Genomic DNA, 27,244 nt, shown 5'->3' on the forward strand with positions numbered 1-27,244 from the left:
GAGTCCTGAGTTAACACCTGAATAAACTCTGGGATCTTTTTATTTAGCCCCATAGGGGATGTGGGCTTCCCTGGTGACTCAGATGGTAAAGCGTCTGCCTGTAATGCGGGAGACCTGGGTTCAATCCCTGGGTTGGGAAGATCCCCTGGAGAAGGAAATGGCAACCCACTCCAGTACTCTTGCCTGGAAAATTCCATGGATTGGGGAGCCTGGTAGGCTACAGTCCATCGGGTTGCAAAGAGTCGGACACAACTGAGCAACTTCACTTCTTACTTCTATAGGGGATGGGACCTGGAGAAGGAAAAGGCTACCCACTATAGTATTCTGCCCTGGAGAAGTCCGTGGACTGTATAGTCCCTGGAGTCGCAAAGAGTCTGACCGGACTGAGCGACTCTCACTTCACCTCACTTCACACAGGGGATGAGAAAGGACTCAGGCTCAGTCTTCTCAACATGGCAACAAGTGGACTCGGATCTCCCTGGTGGTCTAGTGGTTAAGAATCTGCCTTCCAATGCACGTGACACAAGCTCATTCCCTGGTCTGGGAAGATTTTACATGCCCCTGGGCAACTAAGCCATGCCACAATTATTGAAGCTCGATCGCCCTGGAGACCACACTCTGCAACAAGAGAAGTCACTGCAATGAGAAGCCTGCACACTGCAATTGGAGAAAGACTGCTCACAGCCATTAAGACCCAGCACAGCAAAAAATCAATCAATCAATAAATTTAACCAAAAACAAGTAGGACTCAACATTGTCTCATTCCTGGGAATTCTTAGCTAGAAGATCTCTTGGTTTCAGATTTAAGATGAGTCGTTTCCTGTTGGAGCAGCAGGCTGCTTTTTAACAATTAAGAGACAGGTTTGCCACAAGCAAAGTCAAAATTTCTATCTAAATTATAACTAATAGGAATATTAGGACTGATTCAGGCTTTAGTGTTTTACATTTCCTGAACCTGGCAGCCTGGTTTTTCCTTTCCACTAAATACTATAGTTTAGGATTTAGGGAATTATGCAAAACATCCCTACAGCACCAGAGCTTAAATGGGTAATAGCCCTGGTGGGTAGTATTTGATAATGGTGGGGGAAAATGTCTTTGGAAAGTGATCCAGTTGCAGGAGACTGAGCAAGGGGTCCCAGGCCTTCTTAGTTTCAGGACTATCCTTCTTCTTAAAATAAGTTTGAGAATGAAATGCAAAAAAATATGCCTATGTCACATTTGCTGAGTGCATTTAATAACAGAAAAATGTGCAATGCAAAGGCATGTTTATACAACTAGCAATTGCACTGCAAAACCATCAGCAGCTCACAGCCCAACCAGTCTTCCAAAATACAACTGTGATGCATTTAAAATCTGCAACTCTGCAACAAGGTGCCCACAAAGTACCTTCTTCGAATTTGCATATTTGTGTACAAGAACACGAACCGTTTACGTGAGGCTTTAGCCCGTTTAAAATGCTTAAAAAGGTCCCCATGATTTGCTCTGCTTAAAATGCACACTCAAACTTTATTAAGAATATTTTTCAAAAAAAATAAAGTTTCATAAAGCTAGCCATCAGCGAGGCTCGATATAGGGGGTGGAAAATGGATCGTATATCTTTAACCCGCAGAAGTTAAAAGGTTTTTTTTTTGTTGTTAGCTAACAATGGAAACTTTTTTTTTTTTAAAGTGTTTCCCTCCCTCGGTCTTGCCAAGCAATAGAAAAAAAAAGAAGAAAAGAAAAACTTGTTCCGCTGAGTTCAACCCCAGACAGGCTCACAACTTCCTTCCTGCTTTCCTCCCCCCAAGCCCCCGCCTTTCTCCCTCCTCCCTCCTCCACCCCCAATCCCCCACCCCCCCGCCCCAACATTTTTTTTTTAATCGCACATTGAACAAACACTGAAGTAGCCGGGAGCAGACACTGACAGGGTAGTATCTCCACGGCCCAGAAGGGCGTGCAGGGCCGGCCGGCGTCGCCACTGCCCGGATCTCCCGCCCCTGCCGACCGGTTTCTCTTCTTTCCCACTCCCCTTTTTTTTGTCTTCCAAACGAAGTGAGGAAATCGTTTCTGAGCTTTTAAAAAAAACTTTTAAAGTCATCTTTCACCTACGAGGTCTGCGTCCCTGGGTCATGTAGTCTGCACAGGACCCGGGAATCTGAGAAACTGCAGGTAAGCTTGGCGACTTTTTAATGGCTCTCGCCTCCCAAACCCTCTTTCCCCTCACTGCCTGCTCTGGGGCGAATCTGAGGAATCTGGGATCCGAAAAAGCGCGGAGAGGTGGGCCGGGGAGACGGGCAAGGGGAGGGCGGCGTGCAGAGGAGGGAGAGGCGAGTTTTCGCCGTCTCTTCTGCTCTTCCGGACCGCTGGCTCTCCGCCGCCTCCCCCGGCGCGCTGCAGGCATCCGCGGGCTCGGGCCGCCGGGCGGCCGGCTTGGCTCCGGGCGAGGGTGCCCTGGATGCGGAGAAGCCCTGCACTCGGCCGCGCGGCCTCGAGGCTTAGAGCGGGACCCCGGGAGGTTTGCAGAGCCGGGGCTCCAGAGCTGCTGCAGCAACGCACACCCATCGGTGTGGGCGCGAGTCCCGAAGCCCGCAGAGGCAGCCGCGTCCTCGGGCACGGGATGTGTGTGTAGCGCGGACTCGTTGTCCCCACGCGTGCGCGCGCGTACACACACAGACACACACACACACACAGACACACACACACACAGACACACACACGCCCCTCCACTGGGGCGACGGCGGGGTGGGGGTGGGGGGCGGCAGTATTGGTTCCGGTACAAGGGACGCGCAGCGCCTCGACACCGGGCGCGCGCAGACGCGCCCACACTCACAAAACACACTTGTTTGGGGACTGGCGACAAAGCCAGTGCTTAAAATGCCTCGGCTGCCGCCCTGCCGAGCGCCCAGGCCGTCGTAGGCCGAGGGACACAGCATCAAGGCCAGGGTCAGGAAGGTAAACGGTAGGCAAGCAGGGGTCGCCCCAGACCCGGGCACAAGCAGCGGCCGGGCAAAGCAGGTTCACATCAGCTTTCCTCCGAGTCGGTCCCTGATGGCCAGGAGAGGGTGGAGCTAGGACATCCTGAAGCCCAAGGTGGGGAGGGGGGGGCGGGGTGGGGAGGGAGGAGGCGAAAAGCTGTCCCGTTATACCCGGTATAGCCAGTGTTTGCAAAGCCGAGGAGACCCCGAGACGGTGGAGAGGGTGTCCTCACTCTCAGAAAGCTCAGAATCTGCCGCGCCCCGCACATAGGATTCAAGTAGTTGTACATCGTTCCCCGCCCGTCCCGCGTGGCTCTGGAGACAACTCTTAGCGCTTGAAATTGGAAGGGACCTTCAAGCGTATCACACACAGCGCATCACATCACCACCGCGCTGACGACCGAGGCCCCCCCACCCACCCCCAGGTTTGTGTCCTAGCCGTGCCGCACTGCCCCTGTAGATAAGACATCCAGTGGCACCGGATCCCCGACAGATTGGGGTTCCGCTGGCCGGGGACCGTCCTAATCCCCTAGCCGTCCCCCACACCCTCCCTCTGGGGTCCTGACTTTTTTCCTTGTGTCTTCACAGCGGCGCTGTTGTTTATGGGCCTCTGGGCGGGGGCTGAGCCCGCTGTCTTGTCCCCCGCCCGCCGCCCAGGCCATGCCGCCCCATCTGCGCGCGGAGCCGCTGCCGCCGGGCCTCCGGGGCTGAGCCGGGAGCCGAGAGCCGCGGGAGGAGGAGACGCCGGCGGCGGAGCCGGAACGGGAGCGGCGGCGGCGGGCAGCGCGCAGGACCCAGTACTATGGCCATGTACTGCTATGCCCTCAACAGCCTGGTGATCATGAATAGCGCCAACCAGGTGAAGAGCGGCGGCGGCCCTCGGTCCAGCAGCAACGAGACGCCCCCGCCGCCCGGGAGGGCCGTGTTGAGCCCCGGCAGCGTTTTCAGCCCCGGGAGTGGCTCCTCTTTCCTCTTCCCCCCAGCTGAGTCGTTGTCACCGGAGGACCCCGGGAGCCCCCCAGGCTGGCGGAGTGGCCGGCGCAGGCTGAATAGCAGCAGCGGCAGCGGCAGCAGCGTGGGCAGTCCGGGCTGGGCCGGTCGTCTAAGAGGGGAAGGGCAGCAGGTGGTGACCGCCGGTACCCTCTCCCCGCCCGGGCCGGAGGAGGCCAAGAGGAAGCTTCGAATCCTGCAACGTGAGCTGCAGAACGTGCAGGTGAACCAGAAAGTGGGCATGTTCGAGGCGCACATCCAGGCGCAAAGCTCCGCCACGCAGCCGCCCCGCAGCCCGCGTCTGGGCAGGGCTCGTTCGCCGTCCCCGTGCCCCTTGCGCAGCGTCAGTCAGCCCCCAGGAAGGGTCCTGGTTCAGAGTGAGGAGCGGAGGACCAAGTCCTGGGGGGAACAATGTCCGGAGACTTCCGAGCTCGAATCCGGGAGAAGAGGAGGCACGCCCAGCGTCCGCCTCTCCAAGGACATGGAGGGAGTAGTGGCACCTTTTCTGTGCCCTGCGGCGTCGTCAGGATCAGGGGCTCAGGGTCCCAGCGCTTCGGAGAGAATGGAGAAGGTGCTCCCTGCCAGACCCCACTGTGGCTCACCCACTGCCATGGAAGTTGATAAGAGGGGGTCTCCTCCGTTGGGAACTCAGAACTCCCAAGCTCCCTCTTTGGGACTGGTCAGAGTGAACTTAAGCATGGACACAGATGTGGCTGCTCGAGCCACATCCACCGTTCCACAGCATCCACACGACCCTGCCCTCATTGAGCCGTCTGAGAGGGCCCGTGAACTTGGGGGTGCGCACCCCGTGGAGGCCCTGGCCAAGAGTCAGGGGCAGTCTCTTGGCAGTGAGACAAGCTTCGCCCCAGAGAGGGGCGGACCCCGCCGTGGAGAGCCCCCTGGAAAGGTGGGGAGGGGAACGCTGTCCGGTGGCATGCCGGACTCCGGGGCGCCTGTGGCGGACCTGAGGCCGGAGGAGAGGGCTGGGAACGTGCAGTGTCCGGCAGAGCTCTCTGAAGCTCCGACCTGGTTCAGAGGGGGTTCCAGAGGCTCTGAGGGGACACAGAGTGGGGCCCTAGTGGTCAAGGGGGCACCGCCGGCCTCTGACAGAGTGGATGAAGGGTCCGCGACGCTGGGCTTGCTTGGGGGCAGCTGCTCAGCACAACAAGGGACCCGGGAAGTGCAGGCTGGAGTTTGCTCTGGTGGAATGCTGGAGCCGTTGCCCCACTGGGAAGCAGCGAAAGAACTGAAAGAACCCCAGTGCTTTCCTGGGGACACAGTGGGCGTGCAGCCCCGGAGCTCCAGGGTTGGGCTGGGCCCCATGGAAGAAGCCTGTCTGGCCTGGACGTGTGGCACAGCGGTGCAATCCAAGGGGACTTGGGGGGGCCAGCCACAGGGCAGAGACGCCCACCTCAGCCCAGAGCGGCTCTCCCCAGCACAGAAGGACAAGCCTTCCCTGGGAGAGGCCTGCGGCCGAAACAGCATCCCTGCCGTCATCATCACAGACATGGGTACAGACACGGATGCCCAGGAGGACAGGGCCTTGGAGGAGGCGCAGGGAAGCCCTCGGGGCAGCCTGCCGCTGAGGAAACTCTCCTCTTCCTCTGCCTCCTCCACTGGCTTCTCCTCCTCCTATGAGGACTCGGAGGAGGACATCTCCAGTGACCCTGAGCGCTGCCTGGACCCCAACTCTGCCTTCCTGCATACCCTGGACCAGCAGAAGCCCAGAGTGGTATGTCTTGCCTTGAGATTTTTCTAGAACTTGTGCTGCTTTCATGCTCGTGTGTCCCTTTTTCTTACTTTCTACTGAGTTGGGAAGACCCTGACCAGGGCCCTGGGGCACTCCTAACCTGTAATTCTCTCCAGGTGTATTTCCTGGGGAGGCGCCTAGGCCCTGGCCCTGCACTTTGTAGCTAGGACAGCAAATTGGAGTCACTTCTGTTATTATTTCCATGCACATCTTAAAAGACATTTTTAAAGGTACCTCTGGTAGATCACCAGTCACTTCTTGAGAAGATCATATTCATGAGTGTTCCCAAAGGCTTCCTGATTAATCTCCAGAAATAGAGAACAGAGCTGTAGCTTTTGTCTGATCAGGCGAAACACTTTAATTCTGTGATTCATTGAGGCAGAAGGGAAACTGACAAAGACGTCAGCAAATTAACTCAGCCTCTACTAATAGGCCAGGAAAATGAGTGATGTGATTCTGTGACAGGTCCCTGAAACCTGTAGATAATGGCTGTGTCTATTGGGTGAAGAACCACCTCATCTCAGTAAATTGTCAGGATGTTGCAATATTTGTGGGGCCAACAGAAGTAAGATACAGTTTGCTGTATGATTTAAAATGAATACCATGCTTTGAGGTAAGTTTCTTTAATGAAAGAACATTACAGTAGGTTGAATTGTCTGAGATAAGCACCTGGGTGATACCCCCTAGGGTATATACCTCTTCATGGACATGCTTATTGTCTGGTACAGGTACATTTCAAGTACATTTCCAAGTGCATCTGTTGTGATTCAGCACACTGACATGTTCTGGCTATGGCGGTAGACAGGGGTTTATTTCTGTACACGGTTTATCTCAGTGTGAGGCTGTTTTCACTCTTAGGAGGATCAGAGCATCGTACGGAAGACGTAAGAGTTGAAGCTAGCGCTTCTGAAAAGGTCTGGACTTTCTCTAAGCTTTTCCAGAGTCTGGGGAATTTCCTCGTTCAGTGTGTGAAGGGGTTCTTGTGCTACCTTGGGGGAAAGTCTGCATTTTTATTGTAGTGGGTAGTCTTCCGACTTAATCTTGAATATCATGTACTATTCACTCAATATGTTAAGCCACAGCAGCTGAGAACTTTATATTTCTACGTTACATTCTTTTGTAAGGTATTTTGGACTCTGAAGCATATTTCTATCACACTCCCACTTCAGAAATCACAGTCTGAATCTTAGAAGACCAAGCGTTTCTTTTCATGAGACTCGGCTTTCTGCTGATGGTAGGGGGGAAAATGTATATGCAAAATGTGGTCCCCATCAGCCTGGCATTTTGTGGCCAGCACAGGGCATCTGACATGGACACATTATTTAGAGGAGGGACGGTTCACCTGGAAGGGGATGGTGGTAAAGGGAAGGTGGAATATGCTTCTCATTGAAGGTATGGCCCAGATTTCTCTGCCCTCTTGTCCACAATTAAAGGCCCATGAGATGGTCCTCTGTTCCTCTCCTCTCTTTGGCTTTTTAAACCGTGAAGCATAGCCGGTACAGCCAAGTTTTTTTTTTCACTTGTTCTCCAACTTTCCATTTGCCCTTTCTAGTGGTGGATTAGCAGCTCCTATTGGCTGGCTCTCAAAGTATTTTGTGTGTCCTGATGTTTGAAAAGGGCTCTTGTCTGGAAGTGAGTTAAAGGGGAGATAAATAATGACAGGTGATCATTTTCTTTCTTTTTTTTTCATTTGCCAGAGGGATGCCAGCTGAGAAACCAGAGGGTTGAGTGGTGTCAGGTTAGCGAACAGGTCCAGAGGTGGAAATGAGGCCTGCCGGCTGTCCAGCTTACCTCCCTCCTTTAAATAAGGTTTCAGACACCCACAGAATAGGGCCAGGGAAAAAAATCCCCTGCCAGCCTCGTTTTCTGAATCACATGAGGCTGAGGGTGAGTTGGGGGGGGGGGGCGGTGGAGGGAGGGAAGGGTGGGTAGCCAGCTGGAAATGATGGGATCCTAGGGACTTTTGAGTTTTTGGTTGAGTGATAAACTCAGTTTTCTTTTTTTGTACAGATTGTTATGGTGGAGCCTTATCAGTGACACCGCAACATCTGTTCCTTGGGTCAAAAATCACTTGATTACCTGAGATGGATATTTTGTCTACAGAAGGCCAGACAACTTGATTGACTGGGCCTTTCGGCTGGGCTGTTCAGTGTTTTACAGACAAAACCCGAGCTGGTGCTGTTTGAGGTTCAGTCAACACTCAGTCCCCGCCTCTGAACTGTGCTGCTTCTGTCTACACTGCTGCCCTTCACTCAGAGGCACACACATGCCCACACACACTCCCAACACCCGACTGGGACACACAGGTGGGAAACTTGAGTGTTTAGCCTGGCGGCCACACAACCAACCCCTAACCCTCAGACCCATGCTGAGATCATTTTTTTTGTGCCACCCTGCCTTTCCACAGAGTTAAACCTTCTCGTGCTTTTGTGGAGGGGTGACTGTGTGTGACGTTGTGTGTGAGGGGTGACTGTGTGTGACGTTGTGTGTGAGGGGTGACTGTGTGTGAGGGGTGACTGTGTGTGATGTTGTGTGTGAGGGGTGACTGTGTGACTTGTGCGTGAGGGGTGACTATGTGTGATGTGTGTGTGAGGGGTGACTGTGTGTTATGTGTGTGAGGGGTGACTGTGTGTGACATTGTGCGTGAGGGGTGACTGATGCCTGTGAGGGGTGACTGTGTGTTATGTGTGTGAAGGGTGACTGTGTGTGACATTGTGCGTGAGGGGTGACGGATGCCTGTGGGGGGTGACTGTGTGTGATGTGTGTGAGGGGTGACTGTGACGTGTGTGAGGGGTGACTGTGTGACATTGTGAGTGAGGGTTGACTGAGGTGCGCGTGAGGGGTGACTGTGTGTGACATTGTGCGTGAGGGGTGACTGTGTGTGACATTGTGTGTGAGGGGTGACTGTAATGTGTGTGAGGGGTGACTGTGTGTGTCGCGTGTGAGGGGTGACTGTGACATTGTGCATGAGGGGTGACTGTGTGTGACATGTCTGCCGGTGGAGGTGACAGTCCCGCAAAGCCTGGAGCCTGCCTGCCAGGTTAGCTCTTCTGCTGTCTGGCTTCCCTGCCTGCTCCCTGCCTGTGAGAAGCCCCAGCTTTCGGTGCAGGGGGATTCGAAGACGTCCTAGTACTTAAACAAAGTGAAAAGCAAGTCTTTTGGAAACACACTCTGAAACTTATTTAGCCATTTAGATTATGCAAATTAGCAGAGGCCTTTTTACTGAACGGGTGTGTGGTGAGAACCTTCTCTGCTCATTTGCTTCCCTGGGTAGGAGCTGTAAAGACACCCTCAGAAACATGCAAAGTGCTTGAGGCCTTTCCTGGGCTTCAGGCTTCAGAGGAGCCTGACAGATATGCTTGTCTCGGAAATAGAATGTTCCAAATTTTTGCACCTGTGTGTCTGTTTAGAAAGGATCAGACGCTTGAAATTTGCTCAGAAGTACTTGTCGTACGTGCTTTGTGTTCAATGGCTTAAATTCAGGCATGTTTGCATTTACTGTTTTCTGAGATCTGAAGAGAAGTGAATTGCCCTGAGGAAGAATGGTGTTCTCGCTTGTTCTTTAAGGCAACTAGAAATTAATCAACAGTTCTTGACTTCCTTCTATTAATCCATTTAAAAGTAAGTGGGCCATTGAAATGCCAGGTTTAAGCACTAAATTAAGAAAAGCATGCTTTTTACTTTAAAAAATAGTTTTTTATTGATTTATTCCAAAATCATACTATCAGTCATGTGCACAATAACGAAAACAAAATGTTGGTCTGATTATCTGGGGGGCATATAAAGAAGTATAACACAAAATCTTTGCCTTCTTGGTACTTTATGACTTTTTCAGGGCCTTTGAAATTTTGTTTCCTTTACTTTTTTTGTGTTAACTAGTTTTGTTGTCTTTTTTTTCAGGTTCAAAAAGCAAACTAATATACATGGTAAAAAATTTGAACATTTTAAAATGGTTTTATGTGGTTTTTAAAAGTGTGAAATTTTTCCAATTAAAATTTAAAAGTCGTAGAGGGATCTTTGGGGGGAAAATGAATCTAGTGGTAAGTTCTTTTAAGTGGAAAATTCTGGAAGAGAATATTGAAGGCCCAGATTTATGGGGTCAAGAGTTCAGGTTACATATGTTGTTTTCCTAAGATGGGGCACCCTTCCACCTCAGGTGTGTGGCAAGGGTCTTTCTGGAAAGGGCTCAGGATCTTTCAGATCTGAGAGAACCCCAAGTCATTTATGTGAGGTTCTGACTGTTACCCAGATCTGTTTAGGGAGGAGACCAAGACTCAGAGAGGCAAAGGAACCTAAAAACTGCAGCTCTGCCTCAGATTCCTCCTTTTAAAATATGCACTCTGCTTGAGAATGATCTCTCTCTCTTAACTCTGTGTGACTATGTAATTTTAGAGATTGGATTCAAAACCTGCTGTTTATGAAACAGGTATCAGAGTGTCTGGAAAAGTGACAAGATTTCTGTGGTGTGGACCTCAGGCAGTTGAGTCTGAAACAGACTGTGCTTTCCTTTCAGACCCATTCATTGATCTGTTTCTCTTGCTTCTCTTACCTGGAAGAGTGGTTCTTTATAATTTCACATTGAAAAAGCCTCATCAAAATAAATCAGCACTATACCCAAGATTCTTGTTAATGATTAGACTGATAGTAGAGGCTGTGCTGGTAGGATGCCAGCATGCTAACCTGAAAAGTAAGAAATGCATTCTGTTATCTGAGGGCTTTGGCCTCCTCAGATATTTAAGTTTGGAAATTGAGGTTTCGCCTGTACAGAGCCAAAATATCACTTCAAAGAACTCATTTTATCAAAGATGAAAGTATAATTCATCCAGCTTAAAATCCTTCAAGTAAAGATGGGACAGAGAGAAACAAGAGATGGGTATTTAGGCATCACAGAAACACACCTCAAGATTTACCACGCTTTTAGGTTTAACAACAACAAAAAACCCCCCAACATTAAACTGGACAGTTTGTGCTTTTAGAGAAGTGTATTTCAGGTGTTACATAAAGCATTTTCAGAACTTTTGTTTTTAGTGCTGAGTTATTACTGAGTCCCTTTTCTGATTTTTGTTGGCACATGCCAGGTAAACGTAGTTACAGATTAGATTAGTCCTCTGTAGTTTATTTATATTCCTAGGAGCATTGATAACATTGTTTAGGCTTATTTTATTTTGTGAGGTTTCAATTTAGTTATCTAAAGTTAGAATTTAAAGCAGTTAATGGAAATAATTTTATGTCTTGGTTGAACAAACTTTCTAGACTTCAGATAATCAGAGATTCGGGATTAACTCATGAACTCTTCTGTATTGTTCTATGGGCATGCCCTCAGCATGGAAGGGTCTATAGTTTTTTTTAATTTTTTTATCTGTATTCAGTTTGTTACAATATTGCTTCTGTTTTATGTTTTGTTTTTTTGGCTGGAAGCCTTGTGGGATCTTAGCTTTTGGACTAGGGGTCAAACCCGCATCCCCTGCATTGAAAGGCAAAGTCTTAACCATTGAACTGTCAGAGAATTCCCATCTATGGGTTTTGTTAAGAGATGAAATACTGGCATGGTAGGTTATGTATGTCATGTCCCCCAGTTCATGACAAATGTGTCTTGTAATTATTTTTTTCCTGACTAGGTGGAATTGACATTGTGAATGATTTAATTTTCATGAATCGGGGAGCGTACTGTTTACAAAATCACAGCAAACCCAACCGTGAACTTATTGGTAACATGAAAAGCCATTTAGAGTGCCAGTGGCCATTGTCTCATTGGAATATTGAGGTTTTGTAAGTCCAGTTCTCCTGAGACTGTGTGCCATTCTGTGGTTGCATACTGTTAACTTAGTTAACTAAGGATTGTGGCACTATAGGTGACCTCAACAACATAGAAACACTCAGCCTTATAGCGTTCCCTCAGACCAATGGGTCCAGTCTGCTTGACTGTGGACGCCACCGGGGTGGGGGAAGAATCTACCAACCTGGTCCTATGACCCTGTAGTCAAACTCATCTTGCTGTAGTTGTGCCCTCAACTCTCTCATTGTGGTCCCACCAGATACCTGGGCATTCATTTTTCCAGAGGTGAATTATTTTAAAGACAATTCAGTTCTCCTGGGCTAAAAGGCAATATATATAAATATGATCTCATTAGGAAGGTAGGCCTCTGTTCTTAGAATTTAAAAAAATAACCAAACTTTTTCTATGACCTGCATAATTATCATAATATAAATCTGACTCTGGGAGAGGCTTTAGAGCTCCTTTCCTCCGATATCCACGTTTTACAGATGAGAAAGGTTAGGCCAGAGAGTATTCAATACAGTCAGGTTTACATTTTTCTTTTCACTTAGAAAACTTCATTAGTGAATACACTCCTTCCTCACCTGGGAAGATCCACCTTGGCTTTACACATAGGACATGTTTTTAAAATGTTGGTTAATGGGATGGATGAATGCATGAATGACAGACAGTGGCTCTGCTGCATTGTCTCCCTGTAGAAGAACTGAGCCATCTGCAAGGGGAGGGACAAAGAAAGCGGGGAAAGAACAGTGAAGGCAAGCTCACTGTTCATTCCTGAGACCTTTCTGCCACAGGAGTAGGGGTACCTGACCGAGGCTTCGGAGAACTGGGTGAAATCCAAGAACGCATGTGCCTGCAGACCCTCTGAAAAATGGGGAGAGGAGGCATGACCTTGCAGGGTAGGGGATGAAAGTTCAGGGATGCCGTGATTTGAAAGTGCCTTAGATGGTTCCCGGAATGTAGTAGAGGCTCAGGTAATGTTAGTGGAGGTGGAGTTAGGAGACATCTTGAGTAGTAATGTCTGGAAAATCCACTGGGCCTCTTGGAAGAAATGCTTGGTAGCAGCTTAAGATTTTGTTTCGGTACTACATTCACCCAGTACAATCCTAGAAAATGATTCTGCCTCACCCAATAAGGCTAGAATGAAATTGATTTCTCAAAACCCGGTGTTTACACTCTACTTGTGAATTCACTAGACTTCCCTGGTGGCTCAGATGGTAAAGTGTCTGCAGGAGACAGGAGACCTGGGTTTGATCCCTAGGTTGGGAAGATCCCCTGGAGAAGGAAATGGCAACCCGCTCTAGTAATCTTGCCTGGAAAATTCCATGGACGGAGGAGCCTGGTAGGCTACAGTCCATGGGATGGCAAAGAGTCGGACACGACTGAGCAACTTCACTCTCTCTGTGTGTATGCACATGCTACTGTGGGACCACAGCAGCTTCTTGCAGTGCAGTTCATAGAAGAGTGAGAAGGCTGGTCTTACCTTCTGTCTCTGTCTTCTAGTGTAGTTTCCTTTGATTCAGTGATGGGGTTGGGAATCAAAGACCACCACAGGTCTCAGGGAGCAAGATCTCCCGGAGTGTCTGAGCAGAGAAGACCACTCTGATGATTCTCACGGGAAGGCAGGGCCCCTCCAAGCTTTCTCTGATGAGGAATGACATATGATCGTCATTTTACTGGTAAGCCAACACGCAGGCTTTTGACTAACTTGTCTGGAGTGTTTCTAAAACAATTTCATTAAGAATTCATTCTTAGAGATCTGATCTTTCCCCTCTGTTGGGTTTTACTTAGGCATTTTACTGACTTGATATTACTGAATAGAAACCCATTCAACAAAAGATATCTCTTCAGGCCACTAGCCAGTACTACATGTTTAATTTGCCAAAAAGTTTTCTTCTGTTTTGCTCCAAACCAGCTGTTAAGTTTTATAAGTAACCAGAAAGGAGGAGGTACTGACAGTAAGCAAGCAGAATGAATCTTTGCAGTTCATATTTATGTAGGATTTAAAGGGGCAGGGGTGGAACATGGAGGGGGAGGATACATTTTTATTTTCCCATCATAGAATAAGTAGAAAAAAAACTCGTTTGATTTGGTGGTGACAAATATTGGACTGAAGAGATCCCACCCTCTTGAAAGTCACTATTATTCTGTTAGTCTAGCTTTTTACCTTTGTGGTAAGGTTCTGGGTGGAAAGGGAAAATAAAATGATACAGCATGTCAAACAAAGGCATTGAGATCATTTCCATTGACCTGGTGACTAAGATTAGGGTTTGCCTAACCCAGAGATGGGGCTTCCATGGTGGCTCAGTGGTAAAGAATCCGCCTGCCAATGCAGGAGACACCGGTTCCATCCCTGGAAAAGGAAGATCCCCTGGAGAAGGAAATGGCAACCCACCCTAGTATTCTTGACTGGGAAATGCCATGGGCACAGGCCTGGTGGCTGCAGTCCGTGGTGTCGCAAAAGAGGCAGACACGACTTAGCAACTGAACAACAACAACCCAGAGATGATATAAGCATTATGATGCAGGGTAAGCCCTTTCCTTGGCCAGGCAGGACCTGGTCCATTTGTGCACGTTTATAAAACTGATCTTAATGCGTCCAGAAGGCAGGAACGAGGTACTTTTGCTTTGGGCTTTTGGAAATGTGACAGCAGTTTTTCTTTCTTTACCCGTCTCCTCTGCTTCCTACTCCCCCCACCATCCATTTAATCAGGATGAATAAACTGATTGTACTGTTTCCCAAGAAGAAGCTGTAATACATTTTATATTAACAGCACTTAATATTTTCATTCACTATGGGGAGTCTTCAGCGTGCCTCGGAATGGAGGGATTTGGTTCCCTGGTGACCAGCCATCCACCAGCTCACCCCGCAATCTCTCTTGGTATGCTGTGAGTTTGTGGGACCCTGGCAGTTACTGGGGAGGTCCCTGCACCCCCAGGCAGTTCCCAGCGAGTGTTTTTCCAGTTTCGCTGACATTCTTTCCAGGCTCAGCTCAATTTGTTTTCTTCTTCTCTATGGCAATTGATGACTGAGTCGTAAAATGTATAATTCAGCAGGATCTCGTGTGAAGTGCTTCTTCCACAGTTGTGTAGCAGCTGGTGATTGGCTAGTCCTCTGCCATGCATGGGTGTGTAAGGTTTTCTTTTTGCAAGTTAGCTATCTGAAGAGTAGGTTTAAGAAAATACACCTCAAAAAAAAAAAAGAAAATACACCTCATAACTTTGGGGAAAGGATACCGGCTGGGGTACAGAGAGGAGCTCAGGGAGTATCACTTCTGTAATCCTTATCTAACCTGAATCTATTAGCAGGAAACTGAAAAGGCCTGTGTATGACAATGAGATAAACAGTTTAATCTGTTAACAAAGTCAAGTGGAAAATCCAACCGCAGCCAGTAGCTTAAGAAATGGCTCTTAAGAAATGGCTAGGAGGTTTTGTTGGGACCCAGGTTGCTGACCCAAGCATAGGAAAATGGGTTGCTGTGTGTTCAAGCTGGGAGGTTGGGAAGACACTGGTTTGAGAGACTTCTGGAAAATCCTTACAGATAGAAAAATGTGCTGACGTACGGGACATTTTGAATGCGTTGTAACTGGATATTTTAGTCTGTATGAGACCATCGAAACCTTTTCCTCCTCTTCACCGTTGTCATCATCTTTGTCACGGCATTAAGTACTCATTAGTATTCAGCATTTAGCTAATTCTAGTAATTTAGGACACACAAGATGTTCTAAGAAGGTCTTGCTCCAGGAGTGCAGTGTGCTGGAAAGACTAGGACGCTCAGATTCGGTCCTTGGCTTCTCTGGGTTTTGGTGACGTCATTTGTAAAATGGGTATATCGATCATCTTCCGATCTCATGTGGTCTTTGTGAGTCTCAAATGACATTGTGTTTGTAGAGTCATTTTGAGAGTGTATGCTTTCCCGCCTAAGTTTTTTATTATGAATACTATGATGTTGCTCCCCCACCCCCCAAGTTTTCTCCTTATTTCTCCAATACTCATTTCTGTCATGCATACTCTTACGTATACTTGTTTTTTTCATAAACAATGATCTATATTATTTTTTAAAGTTGATATATAGTTACCTTACAGTATCATATTACTTTCAGGTGTAGAAATGTGATGTTGTTTTTTAAATCTTTCCAAAAGTGGGTGGATGAGGGCATGCACTGTACCAATGCAAGATACGCCCACATCTGTGTTGCTGGAGGAGAAATTGCTAAGGACTGTGTCAGAGACAACCTTTATGTCAATGGCAAGAGCCAGTTCTGACATGGGCGTGACGGTGGGGCTGGGGAGCAGGGATGAGCAGACACTTGGAATTGCATCCTAGTTTCACTGCAGCTGCTCAGCAGAGCCTCTTCCTGCCTGAGTGACCATCACGGCCAGTGCACTTCATGCTTCTGTGGTTTGCTAATCCTGAGAATGTTACGGACACGAGGAACGGCTGGTGATAGAGCAGGGGTCTGATGTATCTGGAGCAGGGCTGTCAGCTCCTGAATAACTGAAAGCGGACCACAACTCCATCTGGAGTCCAGGGATGCTTAATGGGGGCATTGATTTTTCCAGTACCAAATGGTGGTTTTCTCCTGTGTCCTAGGAAGTGAAAGAGAAGAATTCAGCAAAATCTTGAGTCTTTAAAACAGACATTTCATTCGGTAGTTAGATGCTAGGCACTTCTGAAGTATGGCTGGGCCATGGCTAGATCCTGAAACCCGTGCCCAGAGCTGGACCTCCCTTCCAGTGACTGCCCATGTTGAGAGGTGGAGGTGGCACCCCCGTGGCTGCCCAAACAACAGGCATTGGTCTACCATCTCTGTCTATAGCTACCTCTGCTGAGGAGAATGGCTCAGTTGATGTGATCCCTGTCCTTGGGTATGTGCCCTCTAAAGCAAAGTGGATGCCAACAGACGTACTTGAGATTTGTGAAACGCAAGAACAAGTTGTCTAACCATTAAACAAGCACAGTCATTAAATATGAGTTAATAAATAATGAATTGGTGTTGGCATGGAAAATGCAGGAAGCTTCAGTGCATGTCGTGGAACCAGAAATAGAGGAATTGAATCTGGGCAGCAGCCACTGAAGACAGTCAAGGTCTTGAAGGGTTTGCTATCTCTGTTAAAAGTGGGCAAGCAAAGACACTATTCTGGATCCAAAGGCTCTTGGAGGTTGGAGAGGATGGGGGCACCCACCTTAATGCAATGCTTAAATGACTGTGCTGTAAATATGCGCTTGTGAGGCTAAGATGGGGTCTTGGGGGACCCCTCCATCCTCACCCCAGTCGACCAGAGGGACATGGTCAGGAAAACTTGGGAGGGGCTCCTACTTAGTATCTGTGCTGTGCTTAGTTGCTCAGTTGTGTCTGACTTTTTGCGATCCCATGCACTGTAGCTCGCCAGGCTTCTCTGTCCAGGGGCATTCTCCAGGCAAGAATACTGGAGTGAGTTGCCATGCCCTTCTCCAGGGGATCTTCCCAATCCAGGGATTGAACCCATGTCTCCTGCATTACAGGTAGATTCTTTACTCTTTGAGCTACCAGAGAAGCTTGAGTCTGAATCTTTGGAAGAGTTCTGGGGAGGCTGGCTGGATTAGGGGCTGTGTAGACCCTTCCAGGGAGAGAGCCCTGGTGTGGAGTCAGAACAGTCCTGGGTTTGAGTCTAAGCTCTGCCACCTCCTGACTGTGTGACCCGAGAGAAATGTCTTACTTTTCTTTTTCTGTTCCTCGGTTTCAGCATCTGTGCAGTGGGGCTGATAATACCAGCCTTAAGGTTGTGAGCCTTAAATGAGGCCATGTGTGAAGTGCCTGGCACCGTGTCTAGACGTATGAAATGCTCAGCAGATAGCAAGCTGGGAGGGTTTAGAGGTAGCCATGCTCTTGCTCCTGAGCATATTAAGCTGAACTTGCAGTGGCCACCATTCTCTTTGTTTAGGTGAAAGTGATAAGGGTACCCAAGGGAATATTGCCTGCTGGTGCCCTGCTTCCCCTGGAGGAAAAAACAGGGCCTGGGGTCTCTTGGATGCTGAGGCTAGTGGGAAGTGTAGGGAAAAAGTTAAGGGGGGTCTGCTGGGGAAGAGGGCTCCGGCCAGCCACAGGTGAAGTCACACCCTCACTCTGTCCCAGAACTTGGCAAGAACCTCACCTCTCTGAGCCTCGGTTTCCTCATCTCCCAAGTGAGGATGACCACCCTTCCTCGTGGGCTCTGGTGCTGATGAGCTGAGATTGTGTGTCTCAAGGTCCTGACACAGAACAGGCAGGGATAGAGGCAGCGCATCTATGGCCCTTCGTCCCCAGCCAGGACATTAACTTGCCTTCACGGAGTGGTCCCGGCCACCTCACCCCAGAGTACCGTTAGTTGTGAAGGATGGTGACAAAATAGGTGGCAGGATTTATTTTTCCAAGAAGGTTTCTTGGTTGTAGGAGAGGCCTCACTTTGTCACCAGGGCTCAGAGCTTCAAGTGCAGAAAACAGTCCATTAGATCCAGCTGCTGGGCAAGAGGTATCAGGTTACTCACCTGGGACCTGCCTCTTTTCCTTCTGTTTAGGAGGTGGAAACTGACTGAGGTCACCCAGGCAGGGGAGACCCAGCCTTCTGTGGGTGAGGAACTGTCCACCTCCTCTCTCCCCGCCCCTCACTCCTCGGCTTTCTTGCTGCATCTTTTAGAGTCACCATCACACATAAGAGAGAGGATGGAGTGTGTGTGTGTGCCTGTGTATATGCAAGAAACACCACCACTTTGTCTACCTGTGGCTCTTCCCACCAGGGAGGTCTTTGAACTTGTGTGTGGTTCGATTGGCCTTCATTGCTTCCCTGTACTGTGTCTGCTGGTGGGATGGGCACATGCTTATTAAGACAGGATCTTTCTTAGGGCTTCCCTGCCAGTCCAGTAGTGAAGACTTCCCCTTTCAATGCAGGGAGTGAAGGTTCCACCCCTGGGGGAGCTAAGATGCCTCACAGCCAAAAAACTGAAACATAAAACAGAAGCAGTATTGTAACAAATTCAATAAAGACTTAAAAAAAAAAAAGAAGACAGGATCTTTCTTAGGTGGCTCAGAGGGTAAAGAATCAGCAATGCAGGGGACCCAGGTTCCATCCCCGGGTTGGGAAGATCCCCTGGAGGAGGAAATGGCAACCTACTCCAGTATTCTTGCCTGGAGAATCCCATGGACGGAGGCTACAGTCCATGGTGTCGAAAAGAGCTGGACACAACTGAGAGACTAACACTTGCACTTTTTTCACTTTTTCTGAGATTTAAGAGATGCAGACCCAGTGGAGGCCTTGAGGCCCAGGCTGGATCTCTGCAGCCCGCTTTGCACACCCCAAAGGAGAGTGAGCACAGGAGAGCTTGCCCAGCATTTCCCAGCCCCACAGCTGCTTTTTGCCATTGTCCTGGCTCAGCAGACCCTGGGCCTGCTGGGCTGCTCTTGGGGCCGGGAGGGCAGAGGGTGGTGTGGTGGCAGAACTCAGTCAGGTGGCCAGGCTGAGCTGGACCGCCCGGGGCACACCAGGACACTTTGGCGTTGCAGGAGGGCATGTAGGAGCCTGTGTAGACTCTCCCAGGAGCTGGGGCTGTGTGGGTCCCCTCCCCCAACCCACCGAGGAGCACAGACTGTTCTGGGGCCACACATCACCACCGTCTTGGGTACCCTGCTTGCCCAACACGGGCCTCTCTTCTTCTGTACTGCCAATGTGGAAATCCCCCTTTCCTTCTTGACTATAATATGGGATGACGGCTTATGGTGTGATTTCTCGGGGTTCACATCTTTCCTGCCTGCCTCTGGTCCACACTCACCTTCTCACCCCCAGGTCGGCCATTTGCTCACCCCCAGGTCGGCCATTCGCTCACCCCTAGGTCAGCCACTCGCTCACCCCCAGGTCGGCCACTCGATGTCCAGGTAGAGTTTCAAGCCCTGAACTGTTGAGTCCTTCCTGTGATGTTACTGGACCACATACCCTTCCAGAGAGATGGGTCTCAGGGCTGGCCTGTGATAACATCCCCCTGAGCCCCAGTCTCCTTCTGCTTTTTGCACGATGGAGGGGCTGATGTCTGGGAGGAATGAAACCACGAAAAGAACTTGTTAGCATGTGGCAGCCTTGACCTCAGAGGCGGTCTGGATGGTGAGTGTGCTGGACAGTAGCTCCCTTATTGCTCCGACCTGGAAATATACACAGGACGGTAATTAGTTTCCATCCCAGGCTAAGGCCATATGGAGCAGTGTCTGGGACGCTGTTTACCTTGCGGTATCACACTGTACATTAAGCATCAGCCCGCTCCCTCCAGGGAACCGCCTCCAGCCTCACTGCGGGCTGCTGGTTCATGCTGAGAAACTGAACAAACTCTTGCAGGTCAGAGGTTCTTCCTGGCATCCTTTTTTTGGCATTCTGGACTGGCCTAGATTTTCTGGTCTGTCACCATTGGCCTCAAATACCACATCCCCAGAGGAAGGCAGTGAGTCTCACCAGGAGGTGCAGAGGAAGGGAGCTGGCCCTAAAGGTCGGTGTGGGTTAGCTTGGTGGGAAGTGCCCTGAATGTCCCAGGTGGCACATTGCTGGGGATTATTAGTCTGGGGGCTTCTGACTGTGGCTTGCAGACATGTGACCTTGGAAAGAAGATTTCAAGAACTTCAGAAAATAGTTCAGTATGACTCCGTGACCAGGTATTGTAAAAGAGAATGTAAGGTCTTTGGTGCCTCAGGTAAAGAAAATCTGCCTGCCGATGCAGGAGTCACTGGTTCGATCCTGGTCCGTGAAGATCCCCCAGATCCCCCGTGCAGCACAACTATTGAGTCTGTGCCTTTGAGCCTGGGAGCCACAAGAGCTGAAACCCCCATGCCCTGGAGCCGGCTGCAACAAGAGAAGCCACCGCGATGAGAAGCCCACGCACCGCAACTCAAGAGTAGCCCCCGCTCTCCAAACTAGAGAGAAGCCCGCACACCGACGAAGACCCAGCACAGCCAAAAATAATTAATGAATAAATAAAATTCTAAAAACAAAAGAATGTAAGTCCTGAATAGAAGTTTTACAAAGTCAACTGCACGAAGGATAGGATGGCAGGGACCTGGCTCAGAAATTTTTCTTTTGATGTTCACCAGGAGTTATAATGTCAACAGATGTTCAGCATGCACTAGTTGGTGGCACGTCTGTTACAAATGCAGTCTTAGGCTACATGGTAATGATGAAGTAACAGCAGCTGTGATTTCTGAAGTTTATGTTATGTACCAGGCATGTTCCATAAGTTACTTCATTTAATTTCTTCAAGGCGTCTGTTAGTTTTCTCCTTTTGCAGCGAGCAGGCTGGGGATCAGGCTGACGAGGTTGCCAGTTCCAAGGACACAGCTGGTCAGTGGCAGGGCTGGGATTTGAACCTATCAGTGTCTCCCAGGTCCCTGCTCCTTCCGTTGTATCTTACCTGGAGAAAAGATGAAGTGGGTGGAGCTCCATGCAGAGGGGTGCTGAGCTTATTTCCAGGCCTCATGCTTTTGGAAGATGAGGACTAACTGTACTGAGTGCAGAGGAACATGGGTTTCCCCCATGGCTTAGTGGTAAAGAGTCAGCCTGCAATGCAGGAGACGCAAGTTCGATCCCTGGGTTGGGAAGATCCCCTGGAGAAGGAAGTGGCTACCCACTCCAGTATTCTTGCCTGGGAAATCCCATGGACAGAGCAGCCTGGTGGGCTATTGTCATGGGGTTACAAAGAGTCAGACCTAGCTACCAAACATCAAAGCAGAGGAAGATGCTGGGCTGATGAGAGGTTTGAACCACAGGTTTGAACCACAGGTGGAGGGAACTAGAGTTGCTTGCTGCTTTGGACTTATTCCACCTGGGGGGCAAGAGAATTGTCTTCACACAGGCGCCTTGGAGTAGCGCTTTAGTCGGTGTGAGATAAGTTTTCTGTTCACAGAGGTGGAACTAAGAGAGGAGTCTTTTCCTTCTAATGAATAGGCTTTTGTGCAGAAACAGATGGGTTGATGGAACTGTAGCAGAAGTGAGTTTCTGGAGCCGTCTCTCTGCACCTGGCCTGAGGGAGGGGAAAAGTGAAGAACTCCTAACCCAAAAGGGCAATAAAACGTGAAAAACCTGCTCACTGCTCAGCCGGTGAACCTCTGACCGTGGCGGGAGGGGAGGGCATCAGGCCTTGGTTCTTGCAGCCTGGGATCTCTCCTGCCTCCTCCCATAGGAGAGAGAGGACACTGCTGCCAGAGGGCAGGGGTCCTGTAGGTACAGAGCTCTGCTCTCTAGTGTCCCGGTTCCCCAGGCCACCCAGCGCAGGTGTCACGGGCCTCTCCATTTCAACGGTTCCTGGATTGATTACACTGCACAGCCCCAGGCTTTCTGGCTCCTTTCAAACGGCACAGGTAAAAGCCTGGCCGGGGTTTATATTTCAAACATAACATTAGCACCTAAACTAGAAGTGGGTGCATCAGGTTGCATCACCTGCCTACAGACTTCAGTTAAATTAGGAGACACCGGATGAGCAGAGGGAAGAAGTTTATTCCAAAGGGGCAGGTGGCCAGGAGGCCCCAGCTTTCCACAGATGATTGCCTCGGGGTTGCTGACCTACAGGAAGGGACCTCTTTGTTGGTATAGCCTCAGTGGGCAGAGCCGAGACCAGAGGGCGTGAGCTCTCAGCGCCTTCTTGGAGAGGAGCACAGCACTGTCACCAGTGAAGGTGGCACTGTATAGGGGCCACGTGGGGCAGTGGGCGGCCGCCACGGGTCACAGGCGTGGGGTGGAGCGAGCGCCACGCTCTCAGGGGTCCCTTAGCTTGGCAGTTGGAATTCTCACCCTCGATGTGGCTTCTGAGACGTTGAAGAAACTCTCACTTTTAGGAGGGGACATCTGGGTGGTTTCCATCATTTGGCAATTTATATAGAGCTGACGTGAACCTTCATGTACAGGTTATTTTTGTGGCCGTAAGCTTTTATTTCTCTGCATTGAATATCTAGGAATGCAGTCTCTGGGGCCTAGACTGTTGCCTGTTTATTCAGTTCTTTAAGAAACTGCCGAATTGTTTCCAGCATGCCCTCACTCTTGCGTGCTCCTACCAGCAGTGATCCCGTTTCTCTGCATCCTCACCAGCACATGGTGGTGTTACTCTCTTTTTTTCTAGCCACTCTGATAGCCAGGCAGGGCTGTCTCATGGTGGTTGTGTTTTTCCCTAATGGTGGGCTGCCCAGGTGGCGCAGTGGTAAAGAATCTAGCTGGAAATGCAGGGGACAGGGGTTCGATCCCTGGGTCGGGAAGATCCCCTGGAGAAGGAAATGGCAACCCACTCCAGTATTCTTGCCTGGGAAGTCCTGTGGACAGAGGAACCTGGTGAGCTGCAGTCCATGGGGTCGCAAAAGAGTCAGACATAACTTAGCGACCAAACAACAACAAATGGTGTTGAACATCTTTCCATGTGCTTAGCTGCCATCTGTATATCCTCTTTGCTGAAATGATCTGGCTTTGAAAGAAAATTCCACAGAGATGCTGTCAAACAAGAGTCAAAAGCCCTGGGCACTGGTCCCCCACCCTGGCGTAAGCTTCCTCTCTTAGGACTTTGGTGGGGGGCGGGGGGTGGTGCTTGGTCATCTCTGAGGTCCCTTCCGGCTCCAGCCATCTCTTGATTCCAAAAAAAGCGTGGTGACCCGGAGCAGCCGCCTCCACGGCGGGACCGCGGTGTGCAGAAGACCCAGGGCGCCCCTACGCACACAGCTCTGTCTCCTTAGGCTCCCACCCAGGCTGACTCAGCGGGTGCTGTATTTAGGGAAAGGTGTTGTCGGGCCTGGAAAAACAAAGGAAGGACTGCCGAGTGTCTCCGCCGCCTCCCTGGCCTCTGTGGGCCTCCTGGAAGGCTGGGGCCCAGCAAGTCCCCCTCCCTGAGATGCTTTTTCATTCTTTGTCTCTTTGGTGGCGCCTGTTCTGTGTGGTTTAGTTTTGCCCACGGTCATCCTGAAGGTCCCAGATATGCTTCCCTTTTTATATTAATTAAACAAAGAGAGAAAAGTGTGTGTATCATTTAAAACCGTTGAAGACAGTGGCGACTGCAGTCATTTTTCAGGGTGCCCTGAATGGCATCCTCTCACCCTCAGCTGCTTGGAAGTGTTGTTGATGTTTTGTCTTTTGCCTCCTGGGGGGTAGGGGTGGTGGCAGGAAGTGGTCCTGAGTGTTGATGGGATTGCTGCCAGTTTGAGGACCCGCAGGGGTGTTTGGGCTCCCCTGGGAGGCAGGGTAGATGACTGAAGAATGCATTTATTTTTGTGTTTCTGCCTGATGATGTATACGGGACTTCACAGCACGTGAAATAAGCATCCTTAATCTTCACGTCAGTGAGTCATAAGAAATGAAAGGACATGGTTGTTTCGCCCTTGGTCTAATGAAGTATAATATTTGCAAAATCTCCTTTGGTGAATGTGCACAAACAATCTATCACAAAGAAGGAATTGTTTTCTACATGGCCTTAGAGGAGTGTTGGAAAAAGAACAGAGGATTTTTACACGTGTCCCTTGAGCCCAACCCGGGCAGTGAAGACAGTGGATGGTCACAGGCTTTCCACACAGTCACTGGGGCCCATTAGAATATTCCAGCACATTTCAGCGGGTCATTTGATTGGGCCTGAGATCAAAGATGGAGCTGAATCACATGATGGTTTGGTCCCAAAATGTTTTTGTGATTTGGTACTTTTTGAAAATCTAGGTTTATGTCTGGTTTGAACTTGTTCAATAGAGTTAAGAAAGGGAAAAACACCTCTTGTTACATTCCTGGTTTTAAATTAAAAGCTGATATTTGCCCTTGGTTTGAGTTTGAATAAATAAAAAGTATTATGGCTATTGGTGAGAAGTTCATTTTGATTCAAGTCACTTCTCCAGATAGCATCACTGTTATAAAACTCATATCCCATGTACTTGCATTCTTCCAGGATGGTGTGTGTGTTGATCTCATTTCTTAAATATTCTGGTTAATGAGAGTTACTATACTTGCAATAGTACTCTGCAGTGAACTAGAAGTAATAAAATACTTGGCATAAAAACCAGCAGCGGTTTTGCTAAGTGCATAGACTTTGTCTTCTTGGGACCAGGTGAAGGGTTTTATCTACTATTTGCAACTTGTTAACTTTCAGGGAAGGGTGAACTCTTAATAACTCTTTATTCATACAGCCCACAGTATTTATTGTGTGCTGACTGCATCCAGGTTGTCCTGGCAGATAATGGATCTGTGTATTAGTGAACCTTAGTTCCTTCCCTCTAGGAATTTTCAGTTCAATCAAGGATGCAAATGACAATATGTAACACCTATTATACAATAATTTATTTCAGTCCTTTTTTTTTCCCTCACACTCATGACTTGTGTGATCTTAGTTCTCTGACCAGGATCGAACCCACAGTCCCTGTAGTGGAGAAACAGAATCTTAACCATCGGACTGCCAGGGAAGTTCTTAACTATGCTTTTATTATGTGGTCAGCATTGAATGAGGAGTTAATCTGCCTAAAATCACAGTAATAGAAGAGTCAGAATATGACTCTGAATCCAGCTCTAGAATAGGTTTTCTCAACTTTGACAGTTTTGACATTTTGGGCCATAATATATATATTTGTTTGAGGGGCTGTTCTGTGCACTGTAGGGGGTTTATCAGCATCCCTGACCAGTTGTGCCTTCCCCAGATTATGACAACCAAAAATATGTTCAGGCGTTGCCAAATGTCTCCTGAGGGGCAGATCACCTCTGGTTGAGTCACCACTCTAGAGCTTGTCCTAGTAACCATGGCTCCATACTGCCTACCTGGGTAATAGTGTTCAGCACAGTATCTGTGTGTTTAGAATGATAAGTCCATTTGGAGTCCTGCTGGAAGCCAAGGACAGATGCTACTCCATCTGGGATTGTTGGGAAGAGAAATCTCCTAGATGGTGCTGTTTGAGTTAAATTTTGGAGGAATTCACTTAGGCAGAAAAAGGGGAAGGATATTTGGAGTAGAAGGACCCCCTTGCACAAAAGCATGAAACGTGAGAAAACAAATCTGGCTTAAGGGATGACAGATAATTCCCTCCGGACCCTTCACTTCCCTCTCTGTTGCTGTTTTCTTGTCTTAGCAGCAAGCTTGGTTCACAGCAGCCATATAATTTTTACTTTCAATCAAAGGTGTTGTATTAGTCAGGATGAGCTAGGTTTTATTGCATAACAAATAGCCCCTAAAACAACAAAGGTGTGTGTCTTGCTCATGCTGCCTACCTGACCTGGGTCAGCTGTGGGCTCTGCTGTTTGTTGTGCCCACCCTGTGACCCAGCCGGTGGTGCTACCACTGTCTGGAGCTCCGCTGGGCACCACCAGGACAGAGCGGATGAGAATGTGGCAGATCCTGTCCTGGCTTGTAAAGGTTCACCCCAGAAGTAGCACCTGCCACTTGTGTTTATATTCAGTTGGCCAAGAAAGTCTCATGCCCTCACCTAACTTTAAGGGGACAGAGGACTTAAGACCTACCACGTGCCCGGGAGAAGAACTGGAAATGTGCTGGAGACAGCACTCACACCTCCCACAGATGTCAGAGGCCCACACCTGGGATGTGTGAGCATGGACACCTCATCCTCTCCCCGAGGGCCTCCTACTTGGCTTTCAACCAAGGCCTACTGCCAAAGCCACTGTGAAATCGCCGAGCAAAAAGAGAAAATTAGACAATCAAGAGTCCAAAAAGTTTTAATTCTCTGAGTAAGTCAGAGAGGTCTTTGTGGGTTAGGACCAAGTCACAGGCCCTCATTTTAGAGTTAGGATGTTGAGGGGTGAGATGGGGAGAAAGGATTCCAGTAAATATGGCCTGGATGCAGTAGGTTGTTTTATGGAAGTGGGTGTGGGTGTTCAGTATGCACACAGGTAGTTGTCTTCAACATTCAGGATGCTGGCTGTCTCTATAGTAAGTAAGTAGAAGAGCTTTCAAGCCTGAGCTAAGTAGAAAGATGGTCTCCTTCATGGGCTGTTCTGAGATAGAAGGAAGCACTGAATGAGAGCAGGAGCCACCGAGAGCATTTGGGATGGTTTTAGAAAGTCTCCACCGGTGCCTTATAAATAACCCAGGAGAAATTTTCCTTGTTGGAAACTCACTCAGACCGCGCCTCTGTCCTGGGCCCTGGGGCGAGGAGATAGACACAGAGACAGGCTGCCGTGGATCTAAAATGGGAAAAGAACGGAAATCTGCGGGGAGGATGCAGTCCTTGTCACCCCTAGGCAGAGGGGGCACAGAGGTCTTAGAAAAATAGAAATAAATATAGCAGTTGTTGGCCACTTCCCTCCCCAGTGAAGCGCTCTTTCCAAACCTGGTTTCCCTTCTGTTTCCGAGCTATTTCTCACCGTGGTGTGTGTAGGGAGCCAGGGCAAGAGGGGTGGAGAGAAATGGTGGGGGACGGCGGGGGACTCATAGGCGTCAACTCACGGGGAGACAGGATAAGTCGACAGTCTGGGAACGTGGTGGAGGGGGCCTCCAGAGACCAGAGAGTGGAGAGTAGCCAGCTAGGTCCAGAGTCTCTTCACCTCTGGGGTCTTGGTGGAGCATCTCGCTGCATGGCTGTAGGCGTGCACGTGGGGGCCTGTGCCCGAGGGAGGGGTGCCACACCAGGTGTGCAGTGGGGGAGCACTCCCGACAGGCCTGTGGTTTGCTGACAGCTGCCTAACCTGGGCTGTATTAGCTTCCTCCCTCTGCAGTAGTTAGGTACCCCAGGGTGCTCCACGATGCACCAGGGCTCCCTCACATTTTTCAAAGCCCCAGCCTTTCCTGTTCTTCCTCCCTCGGGGAGCATCAAGGTCTGTGGTGC

General features: G+C 49.4%; 1 protein-coding gene across 2 annotated transcripts in view; it reads left to right on the top strand.

The window, feature by feature from the left end:
* The first annotated feature begins 1,868 nt into the window (after positions 1–1,868).
* Positions 1,869–27,244, top strand: part of ITPKB (inositol-trisphosphate 3-kinase B) — a 104,083-nt gene continuing 78,707 nt past the window's right edge. The window contains exons 1-2 of one of the 2 annotated variants that reach the window (XM_020915252.2): positions 1,869–2,148; positions 3,543–5,676. In XM_020915252.2, coding sequence (XP_020770911.2) covers positions 3,757–5,676 — 1,920 coding nt within the window. In that variant the 5' untranslated portion in view covers positions 1,869–2,148; positions 3,543–3,756. Of the gene's footprint in view, positions 2,149–2,824; positions 2,939–3,542; positions 5,677–27,244 lie in introns of those variants that run through there. The other variant, XM_070474431.1, reaches the window with a different exon arrangement.

Source organism: Odocoileus virginianus, chromosome 11, assembly GCF_023699985.2.
Source record: "Odocoileus virginianus isolate 20LAN1187 ecotype Illinois chromosome 11, Ovbor_1.2, whole genome shotgun sequence".
Taxonomy (NCBI): Eukaryota; Metazoa; Chordata; class Mammalia; order Artiodactyla; family Cervidae; genus Odocoileus; species Odocoileus virginianus.